At 50.4% G+C, this 21850-nt stretch overlaps 1 protein-coding gene across 3 annotated transcripts in view; it reads right to left on the reverse strand.

Annotated features, from left to right (window-relative positions):
* Positions 1–21850, reverse strand: part of ARID3B (AT-rich interaction domain 3B) — a 418853-nt gene that overhangs the window by 146431 nt on the left and 250572 nt on the right. For all 3 annotated transcript variants that reach the window (XM_086959348.1, XM_086959349.1, XM_086959351.1), the window contains 2 exons: positions 4922–5105; positions 4496–4746 (listed from right to left, as the gene is read on the reverse strand). In XM_086959348.1, coding sequence (XP_086815474.1) covers positions 4496–4746; positions 4922–5105 — 435 coding nt within the window. The remainder of the gene's footprint in view (positions 1–4495; positions 4747–4921; positions 5106–21850) is intronic.

Below are 21850 nucleotides of genomic sequence, written 5' to 3' on the forward strand. Positions count from 1 at the left end.
CAGGGACTCTTCATCCTCGATCCGCCCTTGGATCCAACCGGACACTTCTCTCCTGGTTGCCTGCAGCATCTTTCTTCAAGGCTCCATAGGATTCAGCGACGAAACCCGACACATTTTGACACCTATGCACCCGCTTCCTGTGGGTGAGGTAATGAGTACTCCGGTGCTCCTGTGGGTGTTGACAATCCTAGTGTCTAGGTTTCAAGTAACTTTCATCGAGTCCAGTCAGAAGTGCCCTAAAAGAACTAGTTTCTAATTCTTTCGTTCCCATTCTAACTTTATGGTAACTTGCGTGTGAGTAAAGACTCTGCACACGCCTCCCGTGGGCCTCCTACTTCCTATCCTTTGGTAGTACAGTGTAGCCCTAGCGATTCCCTAGGCCCTAGGCCTATCCTTTGTTTGTGACGTGGTTCTTATACAACTATTTTAGTATATGGTTTAGCGTGCCCCTAGGGCCCTACTGTATTTTGTGCAACTTATTGTATGATAATAAAGAATCTTGTTATATGCTTGTGCCTCTGACCTCATAAAGAGTTCAGAGGGGTTGTTTAGAAATAAATACATATATATTTAATATATATCCTGTGTGGTGCCCTTTCATTTGGTATTAAAGGGGTTACATATGGTAAAACAGCTGGCTTCACATGCCCTCTTGAGTTTAGCCTAAGACTGCTTTGTCCATGCTACCACTAGGATAGCTGGTCTATAAGGTTGACTTTACAACCATCACCATAAGGGTTGTTTGGACTGGTGCAAGGTGCTCACTAGAATAGTGATCATCATATCAGGCCAAATTCTCACAGTATCAGTTTGTCTCGTTTTAAATCCCCAATAAGAATTTCCCACTGTATATGATATGAATTCAGCTGCAGATTGTTGGGTGCACCGCTGCTGGTGTGCTTGCCAACAGTCTTATTCTCGGTTTGCATCTGACTTTATTTTGTGTGCTATGAACAGGACCAGGAATTGTGTCATCCTGCAGCGTGTGCTGCATAATTATGGCATTGGCGGTTTCTTTATTCTTCTAGCCAATTCATGCACCCCTTCCTTACTGCCTCCCTTTATTCGCCCCACAACCTCATCCATCGACCCTAGGCCTACACATCCATTCATTAACCCATCCGTAATTTTTGCCCATTCAGCCATCCATCCTCCTCAAACACATTTATTCACTTGCCTCCCATCCATCCACATCACCAATTATCCATCCATACATGCATACCTGCATGCATGCATCCACCAATCCACAACAGGGAAATTACTGATTTCTGAACAATGAATGTATAAAACATTAAGGTATTCCATGTAAGTGGTATAGTTTGTTTATTTCACATGTTTTACTTAATCTTGCATTCCTTAAGACGGCCCCTATTTCCAGGATGCTGTATTTCTGTATTTAGTTGTGCAATATATTTCTTGTACAGTGCATTCATTCAACTGAGTCGCGTTCAGGCATTTTTAACGGGCCACCATTGAGAGCTTTAGAGCAAAGGCTGAAGGCTGTGTCAATTTCTCACAGTGCCTTGTCAGTGGGTCAAAAAAGTGTTCAGAGAACTTGGCCATCCAACCCCTGACCTCTGCTGAACAATAAAAGCAAAGGACACTTATTTAAGTTGCAATTGTAATTCTGTGCCACTGTGTGAAGGAGGTACACAGTTGTCATAATGTTGACACGGCAATTGTAAAGGAAAATACACTGCTTACAGGTGAGTCAGTGCGTTGTGGCTTGGGGGTTGTAAAGTGAAGTTCTCTGATTATACTGAACAAGCGGCTACCTACGTCATATGAAATCTCTACTATTGTTGTCATAACACTTTTGCACGTGCTTTATCAACCTTCCTGCTATCTCAAATTTGCTTGAAAATGCTCCATTTAGCCTCTTTTTTCAAAATTTTCTCGGTGGGGTGGGGGAAACTCACCCGAACCACCTGTAGGTTGTTCAGGCGCGCTCGCTCGCCTCAGTGCAGTACCACGATAACTTTACGCCTAACCACTTTCAAATGTCACCAGCCGCCACTGACCATGAGTCCTGGCATTATTGAAGAGAGCTCTAAAGTGGGATGCAGTGAGAAGGAGCCCCCAACAACCACCCGAGGACTTCGAGCCGCTGGAGGCTGCAGTGTTTAAGGGAGGGGCTGGTGACATGAGGAAGTTCAGAGAGTTACAATACTAAACTTGTGTGGTGCACAGAAAATTTTGCCTAGTGGTGTTTCGTTGATATTACATAATTCAATCGAAAGAGAAAGATGAATGCATGAATCATCCCTGCTGTGAGTGAACATGCGTAATTTGCTGTCACGCGGGCCCATGTTGATACACAATCTGCAAGGAGTACTTTCTATTGGGGAATATGTAGTTTTGCTTCTCAACTTAAATACGGACTAACAAGTGCCCATACCCGACGCCCACATCTTTTTTTTAAAAAAAACAAAAAATAAAAAACAGCACACTTATCTTCCCAGGTTCGGTTAAGTCAGGTTTCATGCACAAGTAACTACAATAATTACGACAGTAAGATTCAATGCAGATTTCTGCAGCCGGCACTGAACTACATGTGTTATTTTATCAAAAATACAGAATTTGACCATATCTAATGTAAGTGGTGCTCAAAACACTCGATTGCCTCTTGGTCCTCTCACTGTACAAAACTGTAAAAATTAATTTCCAATATTTTACGTACATCTCCAGAATGCATCTCTTCTCCACGCTTACCTCTATTACAGGGACAGCTGGACTGTTTGGATTACCTTCAAAGGAGATCCTGAATTACAATTTCTTGGTGATCATGCTTTGTTACTATCAGCAGTGACCATAAGACCAGTATCAGATAGCAATAAATAGCTCATGATAATTTCTCACTTGCCGAAAGCCGTAACTGTGAGGAGTATTGGGTACAGTAAGGGGCTTGGAGCCCACCTACTGCTTACCATTTGTTGGTTTCATTGTCAATCATAAGTTGACTCCTAAAAACACTGACGTAATCAATAGCACTCACATAGGCTAGACCTATTAGCTTTGCCTAAGCTTGTTGAGTTAGTCTTAGAACAGATTTCTCTGCAAACACAGAGAGACTTACTATCGGTCTGAGACCTCAGAATCAATACTGTTTTCGCAAAGATTGAATCCTTGCTAATGCTGAAGAAGCATTGAAGAACTAACCTTAGAACAGATGAGGGCATCTTCCATGCTACTACATTATACCTGGTAGTCATTACCGGAGTTTCTTCCGGTTCAGTTCATAGCCCGAATTACTACTCACCTGTTTCTATTTTCGGGATCATGTTTACTTTCGAACAATTCTAGATACCTTTATATATTGAGTAAACTGAGAATGCAGACTGAGCAACTAAAATGCTTACCCAAAATAGAGGCCAGTCGTATTTTTTTTTATAGTCATTCTGCATGGCAAGACTAATTTCAGAAGCACTACTGAAGTATTTACTGATAACAATTCACTTCCCTCCCCCTTCATATCCTCGCCAGAGACTTGGGAGAGGCACAGTTCATCAACTCACAAGTTAGGCAATAGTGGACTTGGGTCTTAAATTTTACTTTATGCAAAAGACTATGAAAGTCCACATTAGAGACTTTTTGCTGATAACAGAATGCCCAGTGTGGCATTTTAAACAGAAGTAGATGAATATATATACAACTAACTCAATATCTGGTATAACTAATGTTAGAAAATCAGTTCTGTCCAACACAGTATTCCTAAAAAGAGAGTATTTGGCTGCTTGATGTATATTTTGCAACGATTTAATGAAATCGAGAACGAAAGTCAAAATCTCATGTGTTCTATTTATATCCTCATTGTGTACACTTGGTTCCATTTAATGCCGATAGTTGTACAACCCGAACATCTTGTCTCACTGTTCAAAACATGGAACAAAGTATTGGTTTTCTGTGCACAAACTGGCTACGAGGCTCTGAAGTACAGAAATGTACTCTTTCAGTGTACGATACAGAAGATTGCAACATTATTAGTGAACGCATTAGCGAATCCACCAAGAAAGGGCAGTAAGGAATTCAACTAAGAATCTGAAACCTTTTTGCCTCTCAGACATGGTGGCATAATGCAAGGTACAGGTCTTTTAGGACTTTCAAGTTCTGCTCATGCCATAGGACATACTTGTGGATATCCAGTAGTGGGCACAGCATCAAGTAAGCCCATGCCTGCTGACATCATGCTTCTGAAAACAAAGTGACTGGGATTTTATTAACAGAGGCACTCTGAGAAATGGTTTAGGAGGACTACAGAACCTCCTTCACTCACCAGGTCTGGACCATGCTTTGACCTTTTGTTGAGGGCGTCCCAGGATTAATTTCGGAGGTATACCTGTGAATTTAGTACGTGTGGAAAACTCAAAACAGACAGTTTGAAAAGCTGGAGCCACTAACATACCCCGTAAACACAGCATTACATTTCCTACCACGACGCTACACCTCTGCCCTCCGCTATCAAATGTTTACTTAATCAGTTGCACTTCGACATTACCTTTCTTGGGGGTAGCACCTGAAGAAGCATGTGTAGCACTGACTGACTGAGCTCCCATGACAGGCAGGTGAATCCTTGGAGGTGAGAGGATGGAGGAGGGTCCACTCGTTGATGGTGAGTAGCTGAACAAGGCAGAAGTGTAGCTGGGTCGTCTCCCTTCCCGGCGGTTGCCATCAATGGCAGCTTGGAGTTCTGCCGGAGAGCTGAGGGACTTCTTCTCACATTCATAATGGTACAAATATTTCATGTACCTAGAGATTGTAAGATAGAAAGCTTAATTACTATATACATAAGTGACAAAACCATTATGTGTCGATCAGGAAGGTTAAACCTATGCAAATGAAGTTGGGACATGCAACTCCTTATTGCATCTGTGCTAACACCAATCTTTAGCCCTGAATAATCTAGGCAGAGGTGGATACTTACTGTGTCCGGAGAGTGAATGCTGCACTGGTTATGGAAGTCGGTAAGTTCAGGCCTTTTGTGATTTCCCTCCAAATTTTCTTGTTGATAACCTCAACCAGGCCACCTTTTTCAGTCACCAGCTTGTAGAGCATGTACAAGTCTAAGAGCTGCTTAGCCATTATTGGAATGCGGCTGATAGGGGTGCCTGTAGTGAAAAGGGTATGAGGTTTAAAGAAAGACCAAAAGAGAGGTAAAAACAATGAAGTGAGCACTGCGAATGGAGAAAAGATGGCGCCAGATAAAGAGTCACAAGAACACAAGCAGGGGATACAGTTTGCGAAGGAGCATACATAACATGAGGTCAAAACAAGGTGAAGACATACAAACCAGTAGAAAAAAAGTTTGGAGGAAAAGTATGTTTCGGGTGAGGGGTAAGTGTTAGAGGGGATTGAAAAGTGACGAGAAGGTGAGTTATAAGGAGATCAGCATGAATAAAGCAAGGTGAAATACAATACAATGGAGTTAAAGAAAAGGTGAGACATGAAATAAAGAAGAAAATTTAGAATAAGTGTCCATTATGGTTGGGTTCATAGGATGTCTTGTCTAGAGAATTGATCTTGTGGTAGGAATAAGGACTTCCTGAAATATGTCAATGCAAAGCTGAGCCCCTCATATACGCACCCTTGCCAAAAGAAATACAAATGAAATGAGTCACTAGTGCAGCATTAAGGTTCTGCTTTCCTTCAGAAAGCAGGTGCACTGGAGGCGGACATTCCACACGTCCTTTTTGTTCTTGCCCACTTTAGACATTTCATAAACCTCTATATCAATGGCTGACATTACACTCCCATCTATGTACAGAAGCAAGAGAAAGTCACTTTATATTTTTGCATATATTCAGTTGCACTAGGACTGAACTGTTATCAATTAACGAAAAAAAAATATTTATGGGCACTAATATTAATAAATTATTTGACCACATTATTACCTCATTAAAGAGAATATAAATCACTTTTAGACTCATTCCCCACACCTCGTCTAGGTATTAACTTGGTGAGGCAAACAAAATACAATTAAAATAATAATAGCTCCTCATATTTTATTTGTTTTATCAATGCTCGCTTTCAAAATACTTACAGGATTTTTAAAATTTCACAAATACATTTGCTCTAATTTTCATTGGATTTTACATACATCTTTGTCTTAACTTAATTTAGATTTCTTAAACCAGATGGTGGTACTCGTTTTTCTGAATTTAGATTACATCACTATGCATTTATCAAACAGCAAAGTTGCTTGCTTTCTAATAATCCTACTCTATTTACCCGTAGATCAATTTTGGGGGGGAAAATGTAGTATCTCTTAAATAGTTTACATGTCTAATTGGCTAATGCTAACAAATCACCTATATTTTAAAATAATCAGTTTCCTCACTAGAAAAAGCATATCTGTTATATCCTCCTCCTTACCAGTGTTCAACTCTTCTTCTGTTAAACATTTTAGAAGATTATGAATAAAACTGTGTTAGACTGCATGGAAAAATAAGGAAATGCCTTGGGTCGCCAAAAAAATCAATAAAAAATGTGACTGAAAATAAATTTTCTATGTCCAACTTCCTTTTAGATTAACTATATCTGCCTATATAAAATGTAGCCTCAAGTCTTGCCAAGATAACAAATTCAACTAATTTATATCCTATTATTGATAAATGTTATAAAATAATGTTATAATATAATTTGGAATGAATCGACTCCTAAAGCTTCTCAAATACACAAAGTTATTTGTATATTGGTACCAAGATCTATGTACAGGTGGAACTTGCTTAGCAGCAAGCTCTCCAGATATCCTGGGATGTTCAATTTTGGAAACTTAATCTGGACTAAAAATCTTTAAAAGCGGAAGAACTGCTAACTAAACTCTCACTGTATAGATGTGGAAGGTAGATATATCCTTGTGTATGGGCTGCTAGATGGTGCAGAAAACCTTAGTAAATGTCTGTGCACCTAACGTAGATAAATTATTCTTTCAGAGTGCAGTAGGTGATCCCAGCGTTTGTGGGAGTACCTGTACTGTGGGTGCAAGATTTCAATTGTATATTGGACGGAACCCTAGATAGAAACCCTCACGACGTCAGCCAAAACCGGGGATGACAGGTGCGTTATACGTGATGACTAACTTGGACTGCATTATGTCTGGATAGCACTTAATCCAGGGCAGAAGGAATACACGTTATCATTCTGTTGTACACGGGACATACAGCAGGCTGGACAGGCTCCTTGCTTCCGAGGAACTAGGGTGGGGGAATCAGTTGCCTCTAGTGAATACCTGAATAGATCCTTATAGGCTCATGCCCTATATTGGCTGCATAAACGTGATGTGGGCACACCCCTGCTGTTCCCACGTGGTGTCTGCCAGGCTTGGCCCTGCAAGATTCAGCAACAACTCTGGCAGTTGAATGAGGTGCCCTTAAGCTGGTGCCCAGGGGTCGTGCTTTAGCAAAGTTTATGGGATAAAATCCAAACTACAGAGGAAGCTAAAGGACCAGGCAACGGAACTGGCTTGCTTTCAGAAACGGAAAGGGGAGGAAAGGCACACAGCCAAAGACAAACTGGTACTAGAAAATAGCATAGGGGACACATGGGCAGTGTTAGAAAAATTCACACTGAGGGATTACCAGCAGCGGTTGCATAAGGATGGGGATAAACCAGAGACTTTTTGTCTGGTTTCTCAAAAGAGACCCCTGCACCCATGTTCTAGGCGCTTACTGGAGAAAATGGCATGATTATCTCCACGAAGCGGCCAATAAACTATTACCTGACACCTATAAAAGCCTAAGACAGGGCCAGGACCTACGTATTGAAGGATTTCTGCCAGGGCAGAGGCTCCTGAACTGCCAGACGATGGCTAGACTGTGTGAGAGGGAGATATTTCAGTTAAGGAACTATGAGCAGTGGCACGAGACCTGCGATGCGATAAGGTCTCTGGGGCGGATGGGCTCCCATCAAAGTCCTACTGAACTTTTGCTGACCCGAGTGCACCTGCTGGAGGTGATCCAGGAGACCTGTAGCGTAGGCCAATTCTCGCAGACTATGAGGGAGGCGGTCATAATCATGCTGCCCAAGCCTGACAGTGACCCATTATTACAGGTATCCTTTTGCCCATTGTCCATGATAAACACAGGTGTCAAAGGGTTAGCGAAAGTATTAGCCAACAGAGTCAAGACCGTAATGGGGGTTTCGGTGCATGAGGACTAATTTGGGTTACACCTGCACAAAGTACAATGATAAATATCCGACTATTAACTCGTTGTGCATATGCTCAAGGAGGCAGACTCTGAGGTTGCTCTAGTGGCCTTAGATATGGAAAAGGCGTTTGATATCTTGGATTGGGGATATATGATGCAGGTTCTTAGAAGGATGGAATTTGAGGCACAGTGCTTGCAGTAGGTTGCTCAGTTATATTCGCACCTTACTGCGCGGGTGCACACTGGAGGATAGGTCCTGAGCAGCAGGGGGATCAAGCAGGGGACCAGACAAGGGTGCCATTTGTTCCCACATCTTGATCGCCCTGACAGTTGAGCCATTGACCATTCATCTACGGGGGCATGGGCTGAGTGGGGCATGAAGGTGGGGTAACACTACGCATGTGCTGTCTTTATATGGTGACGATACACTTCTTTGCGTGACACAACCACAGCATTCCATCCCATAGCGCCTTACAGGGCGTCAGACATTAGGAAAAGCCTCAAATGACACGTTAACCAGGGTTAATCTGTATTGTTTCCATTGGGGAAGGTTGTCTACTGTACTGGCGGAATAGACACCCCAGGTGAGAGGATAAGTTTTGCTATCTGGGCAGGTGGCACACATGCCCCAACAGCAGCTAGCTTATAATGTATATAGAATAGTGGATGGACTCCAGGCCTCGGTACGCTTTTGGAATACCCTGCCCTTGTCCACCATTGGCAGATTAGTGGTTGCAAAAAATGAAGTTTCTTCCATGGTACCGCTACGAGCTGCAGAACCCCCTATGTTCAACACCTCACACTATATTTAAAATGTTGGATGGCCTACTGGTGTCGCTGGTTTGGGTGGTGAAGAGGAGCAGGGTAGGACTAGTGGTATTTAAGCTGGGTCTTCCAGACCTGGAATTATATTAAATGGCAACTCTGCTCCAACATGCAGAGCAATGGTGTTCGCCATAGGACAACTGGGAGAAAATATTGTTGGAGTGGATGGAGGGGGTAGAGAATTTACCAGTCTGCTTCATGGCAGGAGAGCACCAACTGACCATAAGCCCTTACACAATGTGTCAATTGGCTTAGACGTGGGAGTCGGTGGTGAGGCGGATCTTGAAGGCACCACCCTTTCCAGGAACCTTCCCTTATAATGACTTCAGACATTTATAAGTATCAGTGGTGACATGTCCTAGAGACTGCAGAAGGAGTGAGGGGGCTCCACATTTGGAGTTATATTCCTGGGGGCTCCGGAGGGGCAGTTTTTGCTGTTTGCTAAATTGACTAGAACGATTAGGGAAATATGGACCGCACTTCTTGTGTTTTTAGTGACTTCACAGACATGGACAGGACTACTAGAGGGGAGATTCGAAGCGCAAACAGTCTCCAGGCTCTATACAGCGTTAAAATAAGACATGCCACAGCTAGTTAAGAAAGCTCACCATGGTTGGGAGGACTTACAGGAGTCACTGACCAAGAGAGATTGGAAACAGGCGTATGCCCAAGCAAGGGAGGTGTCCAGTAACGCCAGGTTTAAACTAGCGCATTTCAACCAATCAATCATATTTTTTGTAATGCGCACTACTCACCCGTGAGGGTCTCAATGTGCTGTGGTGGGGAATGCTGCTACTGCTCGAAAAGCCAGGTCTTGAGGAGTTTTCTGAAGGTCAGCAGGTCTTGGGTCTGCCGTAGGTGGATGGGGAGGGTGTTCCCGGTCTTGACGGCGAGGTGGGAGAACTATCTGCCGCCGGAGGTCGCTATGCGGAAGCAGGGGACTGTGGCGAGGTCGGGGGAGCTGAGGGGTGGGGTGTAGAAGCGGAGTCGTCTGTTGAGGTATGTTGGTCCGGTGTTGTGGAGTGCCTTGTATGCGTGGGTGAGGACTTTGAAGGTTATCCTCTTGGTCTCGGGAGCCAGTGCAGGTCTCTCAGGTGCCATGTGATGGGGCTGCGGCGAGGCATGCAGAGGCGTTCTGGATGCGTTGGAGCAGTCTCAGGAGTTTGGCCGAGCTGCATTTCCTTAGTCCAACCTGCTGCTGACGAGGGCCTGGGTGACCGTTCTCGTTTCACTGGGGATCCACTTGTAGATCCTGAGGAGCATGCGGAGGGTGTTGAAGCAGGAGGAGGAAACTGCGTTGACCTGTTTAGTCATGGAGAGGGTGGAGTTGAGGATGACCCCTAGGTTGCATGCGTGGTTGGTTGGTGTTTGGGCACTTCCCAGTGCGATCGGCCACCAGGAGTCGTCCCAGGCCGAAGGGGTGGATCCGAGGATGTGGACCTCCGTCTTGTTCGAGTTCAGCTTCAGTCGGCTCTTCCTCATCCATTCAGCGACGGCCTTCATTCCTCCGTGAAGGTTGGTTTTGGCGGTGTGGGGGCCCTTGGTGAGAGAGAGGATCAGCTGGGTGTCCACGGCGTAGGAGATGTTGAAGTCGTGCCAACGGGCGACGTGGGCTTGCGGTGCCATGTAGATGTTAAACCGAGATGGGCTGAGGGATGAGCCCTGGGGTACGCCGCACATGAGCTCGGTGGCTTCGGAGCGGAAGGGGAAAAGGCGGATGCTCTGTGTTCTGCCAGAGAGGATGAAGGTGGTCCAGTCCAGGGTCTTCTCTTCAAAGTCTTTCATCGCACATACTTTGTGGAGAAGTGTGGCTCAATGGTTAGAGCGGCAGGCCCCGATGCAGAGGTCTAGCCCGGGACCAGGGTTCAATTCCCCGCCTCGGCGGGTCTTGGGCTCAAATTCCACGGACCTGATAATTCTCGCCTCTGTGCCTATTCCAATCATGGAGTCCCACTCTGCAACTCTGGACAATAGCTTGCTTAATCTCCACAACGTCCCCCACAACGCCAAGGATGCCTGGCCTCCACCTTGGGGGTGCCCAGGAGTGGACGCCTCACAGGGAAAGCCAGGATGGGTTCCACAGCGGTATTCGTACAAGCGCCTTGAGACCCTTGCGGGTGAGTAGTGCGCTATACAAGTATCAATTTACATTTTTATTTTATGCCTGCAAGATTACATCGTATTAAACCCCATCCCCTGCTCACCAACAACCTCACGAGTGTCCCAGATGCAAGACAGATCAGGGTGACTTCCTGCATATGAGTTGGAGGTGCCCCGAGGTGGTGCCATATTGGGCGGAGGTTGTAGGTAAACTATGGGCCGTAATAAGGATATTACTGGAATCCTCGATAAAGTAATGCATATTGGGACTCGTTCCTTCCACCAGGTATGGTAGGATGCAGGGATTGTTTGCACAATAGGGGATCCTCCTGGCAAAACAGAGTTGCTATTCATTGGATGGCAAAAGCGGGGCCTACAATGGCATCATGAAGGAGACAGAGGAATGTGTGTTAATGGAAGAGCGTAGAATGAGAGGTCAGAAAGAATGAAAAGGCGGACGAGGACTGCAAGATCTGGGCCGACCTACTTAGCACTTTGGTTTACCCTGGGGCAGAGGGCCGATTAATCTTGGGTGAAGGTTTGGCGGTTAAGGGTGTGTCTGTGTGTGTGTGGGGTGGGGGGGGGGGGTGGGGGGGGGGGGGTGTCTGTGGGGTGTGTGTGTGTGTGGGGTGTGTGTGTGTGGGGGGGGGGGGGTGTGGGGTGTGTGTGTGTGGGGGGTGTGTGTGTGGTGGGGTGTGTGTGTGTGGGGGGGGGTGTGTGTGTGGGGGGGGGTGTGTGTGTGGGGGGTGTGTGTGTGTGGGGGGTGTGTGTGTGGGGGGGGTGTGTGGGGGGGGGGGGGGTGTGGTGTGGGGGGGGGGTGTGTGTGTGGGGGGGTGTGTGTGTGTGTGTGTGTGGGGCGTGTGTGTGTGTGGGGCGTGTGTGTGTGTGTGTGGGGCGTGTGTGTGTGTGTGTGGGGCGTGTGTGTGTGTGTGGGGTGTGTGTGTGTGTGTGTGGGGCGTGTGTGTGGGGCGTGTGTGTGTGTGGGGCGTGTGTGGGGCGTGTGTGTGTGGGGGGCGTGTGTGTGTGTGTGTGGGGCGTGTGTGTGTGTGTGTGTGGGGCGTGTGTGTGTGTGTGGGGCGTGTGTGTGTGTGTGTGGGGCGTGTGTGTGTGGGGGGCGTGTGTGTGTGTGGGGTGTGTGTGGGGGGCGTGTGTGTGGGGGGGCGTGTGTGTGTGGGGGGCGTGTGTGTGTGGGGCGTGTGTGTGTGTGGGGCGTGTGTGGGGCGTGTGTGTGTGTGGGGCGTGTGTGGGGCGTGTGTGTGTGTGGGGCGTGTGTGTGTGGGGCGTGTGTGTGTGGGGCGTGTGTGTGTGTGGGGCGTGCGTGTGTGTGGGGCGTGCGTGTGTGTGGGGCGTGCGTGTGTGTGGGGCGTGCGTGTGTGTGGGGCGTGCGTGTGTGTGGGGCGTGCGTGTGTGTGGGGCGTGCGTGTGTGTGGGGCGTGCGTGTGTGTGGGGCGTGTGTGTGGGGGGCGTGTGTGTGGGGCGTGTGTGTGTGGGGCGTGTGTGTGTGGGGCGTGTGTGTGTGGGGCGTGTGTGTGGGGGCGTGTGTGTGGGGGCGTGTGTGTGTGGGGCGTGTGTGTGTGGGGCGTGTGTGTGTGGGGCGTGTGTGTGTGGGGCGTGTGTGTGTGGGGCGTGTGTGTGTGTGTGTGGGGCGTGTGTGTGTGTGTGGGGTGTGTGTGTGTGTGTGTGGGGCGTGTGTGTGGGGCGTGTGTGTGTGTGGGGCGTGTGTGGGGCGTGTGTGTGTGGGGGGCGTGTGTGTGTGTGTGTGGGGCGTGTGTGTGTGTGTGTGGGGGGCGTGTGTGTGTGTGTGTGGGGCGTGTGTGTGTGTGTGTGTGGGGCGTGTGTGTGTGTGGGGCGTGTGTGTGTGTGTGTGGGGCGTGTGTGTGTGGGGGGCGTGTGTGTGTGTGGGGTGTGTGTGGGGGGCGTGTGTGTGGGGGGGCGTGTGTGTGTGGGGGGCGTGTGTGTGTGGGGCGTGTGTGTGTGTGGGGCGTGTGTGGGGCGTGTGTGTGTGTGGGGCGTGTGTGGGGCGTGTGTGTGTGTGGGGCGTGTGTGTGTGGGGCGTGTGTGTGTGGGGCGTGTGTGTGTGTGGGGCGTGCGTGTGTGTGGGGCGTGCGTGTGTGTGGGGCGTGCGTGTGTGTGGGGCGTGCGTGTGTGTGGGGCGTGCGTGTGTGTGGGGCGTGCGTGTGTGTGGGGCGTGCGTGTGTGTGGGGCGTGCGTGTGTGTGGGGCGTGCGTGTGTGTGGGGCGTGTGTGTGGGGGGCGTGTGTGTGGGGCGTGTGTGTGTGGGGCGTGTGTGTGTGGGGCGTGTGTGTGGGGGCGTGTGTGTGTGGGGGCGTGTGTGTGTGGGGCGTGTGTGTGTGGGGCGTGTGTGTGTGGGGCGTGTGTGTGTGGGGCTTGTGTGTGTGGGGCGTGTGTGTGTGGGGCGTGTGTGTGTGTGGGGCGTGTGTGTGTGTGGGGTGTGTGTGTGGGGCGTGTGTGTGTGGGGCGTGTGTGTGTGTGGGGCGTGTGTGTGTGTGGGGTGTGTGTGTGGGGCGTGTGTGTGTGGGGCGTGTGTGTGTGGGGCGTGTGTGTGTGTGGGGCGTGTGTGTGTGGGGCGTGTGTGTGTGTGGGGCGTGTGTGTGTGTGGGGCGTGTGTGTGTGTGGGGCGTGTGTGTGTGGGGCGTGTGTGTGTGTGGGGCGTGTGTGTGTGTGGGGCGTGTGTGTGTGTGGGGCGTGTGTGTGTGTGGGGCGTGTGTGTGTGTGGGGCGTGTGTGTGTGTGTGGGGCGTGTGTGTGTGTGGGGCGTGTGTGTGTGTGGGGCGTGTGTGTGTGTGGGGCGTGTGTGTGGGGGGCGTGTGTGTGGGGGGCGTGTGTGTGGGGGGCGTGTGTGTGGGGGGCGTGTGGGTCGGGGGCGTGTGGGTCGGGGGCGTGTGGGTCGGGGGCGTGTGGGTCGGGGGCGTGTGTGTGTGGGGCGTGTGTGTGTGGGGCGTGTGTGTGTGGGGCGTGTGTGTGTGGGGCGTGTGTGTGTGGGGCGTGTGTGTGTGGGGCGTGTGTGTGTGGGGCGTGTGTGTGTGGGGCGTGTGTGTGTGGGGCGTGTGTGTGTGGGGCGTGTGTGTGTGTGGGGCGTGTGTGTGGGGCGTGTGTGTGTGTGGGGGTGGTGTGTGTGTGGGGCGTGTGTGTGTGTGGGGCGTGTGTGTGTGTGGGGCGTGTGTGTGTGGGGTGTGTGTGGGGTGTGTGTGTGGGGTGTGTGTGTGTGGGGTGTGTGTGTGTGGGGTGTGTGTGTGTGGGGTGTGTGTGTGTGGGGCGTGTGTGTGTGGGGCGTGTGTGTGTGGGGCGTGTGTGTGTGGGGCGTGTGTGTGGGGGGCGTGTGTGTGTGGGGGGCGTGTGTGTGTGGGGGGCGTGTGTGTGTGGGGGGCGTGTGTGTGGGGCGTGTGTGTGTGGGGCGTGTGTGTGTGGGGCGTGTGTGTGTGGGGCGTGTGTGTGTGGGGCGTGTGTGTGTGGGGCGTGTGTGTGTGGGGCGTGTGTGTGTGGGGGGCGTGTGTGTGTGGGGGGCGTGTGTGTGGGGCGTGTGTGTGTGGGGCGTGTGTGTGGGGCGTGTGTGTGTGGGGCGTGTGTGTGTGGGGCGTGTGTGTGTGGGGCGTGTGTGTGTGGGGCGTGTGTGTGGGGCGTGTGTGTGTGGGGCGTGTGTGTGTGGGGCGTGTGTGTGGGGCGTGTGTGTGGGGCGTGTGTGTGTGGGGGTGGTGTGTGTGTGGGGCGTGTGTGTGTGTGGGGCGTGTGTGTGTGTGGGGCGTGTGTGTGTGTGGGGCGTGTGTGTGTGTGGGGTGTGTGTGTGTGGGGTGTGTGTGTGTGGGGTGTGTGTGTGTGGGGTGTGTGTGTGTGGGGCGTGTGTGTGTGGGGCGTGTGTGTGGGGCGTGTGTGTGTGGGGCGTGTGTGTGTGGGGGGCGTGTGTGTGTGGGGGGCGTGTGTGTGGGGGGCGTGTGTGTGTGGGCGTGTGTGTGTGGGGCGTGTGTGTGTGGGGCGTGTGTGTGTGGGGCGTGTGTGTGTGGGGCGTGTGTGTGTGGGGCGTGTGTGTGAGGGGCGTGTGTGTGTGGGGCGTGTGTGTGTGGGGCGTGTGTGTGTGGGGCGTGTGTGTGTGGGGCGTGTGTGTGTGGGGCGTGTGTGTGTGTGTGGGGCGTGTGTGTGTGTGGGGCGTGTGTGTGTGTGTGGGGCGTGTGTGTGTGTGTGGGGCGTGTGTGTGTGTGGGGCGTGTGTGTGTGGGGCGTGTGTGTGGGGCGTGTGTGTGTGGGGGGCGTGTGTGTGGGGGGCGTGTGTGTGGGGGGCGTGTGTGTGGGGGGCGTGTGTGTGTGGGGCGTGTGTGTGTGGGGCGTGTGTGTGTGGGGCGTGTGTGTGTGGGGGGCGTGTGTGTGGGGGGCGTGTGTGTGGGGGGCGTGTGTGTGTGGGCGTGTGTGTGTGGGGCGTGTGTGTGTGGGGCGTGTGTGTGTGGGGCGTGTGTGTGTGGGGCGTGTGTGTGTGGGGCGTGTGTGTGTGGGGCGTGTGTGTGTGGGGCGTGTGTGTGTGGGGCGTGTGTGTGTGGGGCGTGTGTGTGTGGGGCGTGTGTGTGTGGGGCGTGTGTGTGTGGGGCGTGTGTGTGTGTGTGGGGCGTGTGTGTGTGTGGGGCGTGTGTGTGTGTGTGTGGGGCGTGTGTGTGTGTGTGTGGGGCGTGTGTGTGTGTGTGGGGCGTGTGTGTGTGGGGCGTGTGTGTGTGGGGGGCGTGTGTGTGGGGGGCGTGTGTGTGGGGGGCGTGTGTGTGGGGGGCGTGTGTGTGGGGGGCGTGTGTGTGGGGGGCGTGTGTGTGGGGGCGTGTGGGTCGGGGGCGTGTGGGTCGGGGGCGTGTGGGTCGGGGGCGTGTGGGTCGGGGGCGTGTGGGTCGGGGGCGTGTGGGTCGGGGGCGTGTGGGTCGGGGGCGTGTGGGGTGTGTGTGTGTGGGGCGTGTGTGTGTGTGGGGTGTGTGTGTGTGGGGCGTGTGTGTGTGGGGCGTGTGTGTGTGGGGCGTGTGTGTGTGGGGCGTGTGTGTGTGGGGCGTGTGTGTGTGGGGCGTGTGTGTGTGGGGCGTGTGTGTGTGGGGCGTGTGTGTGGGGGGCGTGTGTGTGTGGGGCGTGTGTGTGTGGGGCGTGTGTGTGTGGGGCGTGTGTGTGTGGGGCGTGTGTGTGTGGGGCGTGTGTGTGTGGGGCGTGTGTGTGTGTGGGGCGTGTGTGTGTGGGGCGTGTGTGTGTGGGGCTGAGGAAAGAGTGGTGTGGGTCGTGGGCCACTCATACGTGAGGCGGGCCGGGGACGTATTCAAAGCAGGTGAAATGATTCACGCAGCTGGGGAATACGGGTACAGGGTGACCTTCCACGGAAGGGGCGGGCTCTGTATTGACCAGTTTCAATGTTTTGTCGAGGGACTGCTAGGGCGGACAAGGTCACCGCCGTCTGTAATCATAGTACACCTGGGAGGCAATGATTTGGTGACACTCGGTCGGCGTGTACTACTCGAGCGAGTTCTATCTACTGTTAGCTGGTTGGCAAGGAGGATCCCGGGGTGCACGATAGCATGGTCCCACATGATTCCCAGGAAGGTGTGGCGGGGGGGCCTCTCTGTATCAGCACTGAACCATTCAGTAAAGAAGGTCAATAACAAGCTTGGTAGGTTGTTTCGCTCGGCGCAGTTACACTGTATTCCACATGGATGTATTCGGGGGGAGCACATGTATCTCGAAGATGGGGTCCATTTGTCCCGGGAGGGGAATGTCTTACTCATAGGAGACTTTGTAGCATGGTTAAGGGGTTTGTAAAAGCATGACCTTTAGTAGGAGTTGTGGGGGGCCCGGATAGCCGGTCAACTATCCGGCCTGTGGCGGTAAGGTCATGATCGGTGAGCAGTAATTTCAAGGTCCCTAGAGGGGGGGGGCGCCACCCATTATGGATGGGAGCGCCCGGGGGGAGGCGGCCATTGGCCCCTCACACGGGAAGGCGGCACCCACTAAGTATGGGGTCGCCTAAGGGAAGGCGGTCATAGGCCCCTTCCAGGGGAGGAGGCGGCTAGATGCCCCTCCTACGAATTTCCCGGGGCCAGGATATCCGCGACGGCGGATGTGATAAACAGTGTGGGGTGGGAGGGGGGTCCACGCTACCTTCTAGACACCTCACACGAGTCCTCGGACGACCATTAAGATGGCGTTGAGTTAAATAGGGGGCCCCCGCAAAGACAAGGGAAATTGGAGTTGGCACAGAGGTACAGTCCTCTGTGCGCCCGCCCCTCACACCGTGAGGGGGGAGTTCTGGTAGTAGGGATCTGACACCGGTTGCGACCTTGCCGTTGGCCCGTAATGCTGGGATGTACAAGTTTTAGAAAGTATGCATTTGCAGGATGTTTAGACTCGGCTAGGAAAACCTTTGTATTAGAGATTTGTTAAGGTTAGCCAATGAACGTGTCTGCATCGTAATGTAATAAATGAAAATTGTACATGATATGAAATTGTTATTTTAATGTTTTAATTTTGTTTCATATTTTAATAAATACGACCGGGAGGGTAACTCCCTCCCGCCTTCCAAAAGTTCAGAACTGCGTCCGTCTTCCCATCCTTGGGGATTGTGTTGGGAGGGGGTGACAGGCATCCCGGCCATATGTTCATTCCAGGCCAACCACTGCTGGAAAAAGTCCAGGTGAGTGCCTGTTCCTGCCCCCCCCCCGCTGTCCGTGCCTTTTCCACCCCCCCTCCCGCTGTCCGTTCCCGCCCCCCTCCCGCTGTTAATGTGCCCGTAGGTGCTTGTCTATGTCTATTTATCAACATGGAGTCAGTGGTTAAATCGGTTTTTCTGGCGCTGTTCCGACTTCTCAATCGGAATTGACATGGCCATAGAGTTATGTGGCTGGAAAGCCCAGGTCGCTGCACTGTGGCTTTGTGGGCCGCCGACGGGGAGAGGGAAATATGGCGGATGCTGTGGAGCCGTGAGTATGTGCGCGCGCGCGCCACTCGCTTCTTGCTTCCGCAACCGCTGTAGCAGCACCTGATTGAAACTTCTTTTATTCTCTTTTTCTTTAGGGAGAAGAAAAGAAGGAGAATAGAGGAACAGACAAGCGACAAGTTAGTGCTGGGAAGTGGCATTTGTGAGGTTGGGAATGAGTTTTCAGCTACCCCTGAGCCGGGGAATGCAAGGGGACGCGCCATGTACATTTACCGTAGACAATGAATGGGATTGCGGGCTGTAGTTAAGGGGAAATAAGTGTTTCAGGAGCATAGGAAACGACGAAACACTTTATTTTACAGAGCTAGTGGAATGTGGATCTAAATCTTAATGGGAAGTTGGGGAGAGACGGTACATTGCAGGTGCGAGCAGAGCTAACGGATAAACATTGCATTAGAGCTTAGGGGTCCAGAATTTATGCAAGTGCACCAGATGAGGTGAGGACGTACCAGTAGTGGGCGTGGACTGGAATGACCGACACTAATATTCTAGGCAGAAGAGAAGGAGAGTGGAACTCTCGATTGGAACAGGACAAACTGGCCGCAGACCGGTTTGTGGGAGGCAAGGTGGGAGGGAAAACAAATTACAATCAAGCAAGGTATGAGCGAGTGTGGCGAACTGTTTATGTAGGTTTGCGCCCTAACTGTAAGACCCAATATTGACTTGCGTAAACATTTCATGAATGTATAAGAAAATATTTGAATTGGAAATGTATAAGTGCAAGTTCCACTATTCCTAAGTGCCTGTTTAATACTGAGCCGAGCTATCATGTACGTTCTGCCTGCCACCCTCAATCTACACAGGATGTGGGGTTACAGCTAGAGCTTGCAACTTTGGAACTGGACCAGATAGGTTTGAGTCATGGCGTTGGCTCAACACAATGTGATTCTGGGCAAATCTCAAGTGCCTAAAAGAAATGAATGTGACCTTGTATAATAATGTAACTAGTGTTCATGTGAGCTCTTCAATATCTCCAGGTAGAGTTAACACTTTATTTAAATCGCAGAAAACCTGGGAGGTAAAAACAAAGAATCAACATAGGAGAGACAAATAGCAATTTAGCGGCTGATTTGTACAAAATGAAAACATACAACCTGGATAAATTGCAGCATCTCCACTTAAATTGTGTGAGTTTGGGCAAATATTTTATTTCACCAAAACTCATACTTGCACATAAAAGCACTTTCAAAAACATGAATCAGAAAACCAACTATACAAAACCTATAGTGTTCATTTAATAGACTAATGTTGCTCTATAATAATGTGGGCCACATACAGGATCCACGTGACAACACTCTTGCCTGTTGGTTCACTAATAGCACTCTAACTAGTGTGAGAACAGGGCTGGAATGACTGACTATAAGCTCATGTTTAAGAACTAACACTTTTAATAAGTGCAGTGCAGCGCTATATTGTGACATATTTATGTCAAAGCTTCCTTGTGTTAAAGAAATACAGTCTCATCAAAATTTTAAAAAGTGTATCATATTTTCGTGATGTTTGTTGTATGTTTTACATAGCAAACATTTTCAGGGCTCGGATTGTGCATGGGCTCTAAGAGCCAAGCCTGAGCTCTGCTCTACCTGTTAGTTTGTTTGCTCGCCCACCTCTAACCCCAAAACTCAATTTCAAAGACCGTGAAATCAACATTTCGACTTCTTTGCTAAATTCAAAAGTCCGCTCAAAATCCTTTTCCTCGATCGATCGCTAGCGATTAGATAGGTTCAGTCGGAGTGCTGAAAATGACACTAAACCTCCCTCGGTTGTGGGAGAACAAGTCCTTGTAACGGAACTCCCCAACATCATCTTTACTACGACTCTCATCCGGATGGTCTCACTGTACTGCAATTTGTTCTGCTCTCTTTTGCTCGCTTTATTGTAATATGTTCTGCTACCGTTCTGCTCTGCAACTGTTGTGAAGCGCTCAGATACCCTCCGGTCAGGCTAGCGATATACAAAACTTCGTAAATAAATATATGTGTACAAAATTAAAAATGGGAAAACAATATACAATGCTTCCTAAAGAGGATTCTCTTCGCCAAACCATCTACTTTCTCGGATTTGTCCAGCAGTGGCCCGTCCTTTCCAGGCAAAGAGAGTGTAAGGCTGAACAAAAGTCAGTCTGTCAGACACTCTTCTTGCTCAGGTCAAACAGGCAGGAGCTGCACGTGCACCGGCTCCCGGCTGCCTCAGCTGAACTTTGTCAGGCGGAGGATTTCACAGCCCTATTGGTGTGACCTTAGCCTGGCAAAAGTGCCCCGAGGACCTCTCCCTCGTGACGAGGACGAGCATCACTGATTTCCTCGGACCTGGACGCTTCAATTTTAAGCCTTGAAGTGCCCAGGGCCGAGTGTTAATCAGCGACACCTCATCACAGAGTGAGGTGAGGTCAGCAACCTCACTGACCCCATGCCACTCTGACGATATTGGGACTGCTGCCTTCCCTTATTGGCTGAGGTCAGCCAATGAGAGCAGGCAGCAGTCCCAACCCTCCTGGGACCTCCGAGGCTTCCTTCTTGGAGAGCTGCAGTTAAGGTAAGTTTAAAAAAATATATTTGGGGTGTGTGTGTGTGTGTGTGTCAGGGCTCGACAAATCTGAAAAATTGTACTAGTCCTGCAGGTCTAGTAACTTGGAAATTCCCCTCGACCTAACTGCAACCTACTTGACTCTGTCTCTGAAAACGGAGCAAAAGTGACAAGTTAACAAGGTTTAAAGGCATCTTTATTGCTCATTCTCTTTGTGAGCAATAAAAATGCCTTTAAATCTTGTTATCTTGTCACTTTTGCTCCGTTTTCAAAGACAGAGGACAAAAGTTAGTTTGTGTTCCTACTCGCCAGAAAGGGCGAGTAGGAACTAAAAATAGCTCGTTCTCATCCATTCTCCCTCGCAAATGCGAGCGGGCGAGTGGATTTGTGGAGCCCTGTGTGTGTGTATGTATGAATGTATGTGTAATTGTTAGTGAGTGTTGTGAATGGGTGTGTGCGCGCATGTGTGAATGCATGGGTGTGAATGAGGTGTGCGTGCCCCCCTCCCGTCCCAGGTAAAATTACTGGCTGCCACTGGATTTGGTCTTTGAGGTAACCAACACCACACTCCTTGCCTATTCTAGTAATCTATAAGAATGCATGTAACCCAATACCTCCACTAAGGATTCATTATAGTGTAAAAACAATCCTCCTTGAAAGACCTATTGGCTTTAACATGTCCTTTTCATGAGAAATAAACCAGGCCTACGCTCAGTAGGTCTGGTTTATTTGCACATTTTCACCTAAAAAGATTAGACCTATTGCCCTTTTAGGTTTTGCCTGGCGTCCGCTAGGCAGGCGAAAACTTTTGTGAAGAGTATGGTGCCTTTGTCACGCCTCTCACTACCATTGGCTAGCTCCATAAATGGAGGCTAGCCATTGGAAGTGAGATCTGTCTGTCATGGTTCGAGGCGATTCGTGGGCGTTCCGGCGATGTTTTTCTCATCCGATCGTCATGCGGCGGTGGGCGGTTGTTTATTTATTTATTTTTTCAATCTTTGTTTTCGCCATTTTTAAAGTGTCGTTTTCAGGGGTGGGTTGCGCGATGTCCCGCTCTCTGTTCCCGCCCCCCCTCCCGCTGTTCGTGTGCCCGTTCCTGCCCCCCGTCCCGCTGCTTGTGTGCCCGTTCCCGCCCCCTCTCCCGCTGCTCGTTCCCGCCCCCCCCTCCCGCTGTCCGTGCTCCGTGTGACTGCTGTTTTCGGCGGTTACTTCCCTGGCTGTTCGTTTGTTTGGAGATTGCATTAGTGCTGTACTATTCCATCTCAGGGACAGCATAGGTCTATGTTCGTTTATTTAC

The sequence above is a fragment of the Lissotriton vulgaris genome, chromosome 2_2, assembly GCF_964263255.1.
Source record: "Lissotriton vulgaris chromosome 2_2, aLisVul1.2, whole genome shotgun sequence".
In the NCBI taxonomy this organism is placed as follows: Eukaryota; Metazoa; Chordata; class Amphibia; order Caudata; family Salamandridae; genus Lissotriton; species Lissotriton vulgaris.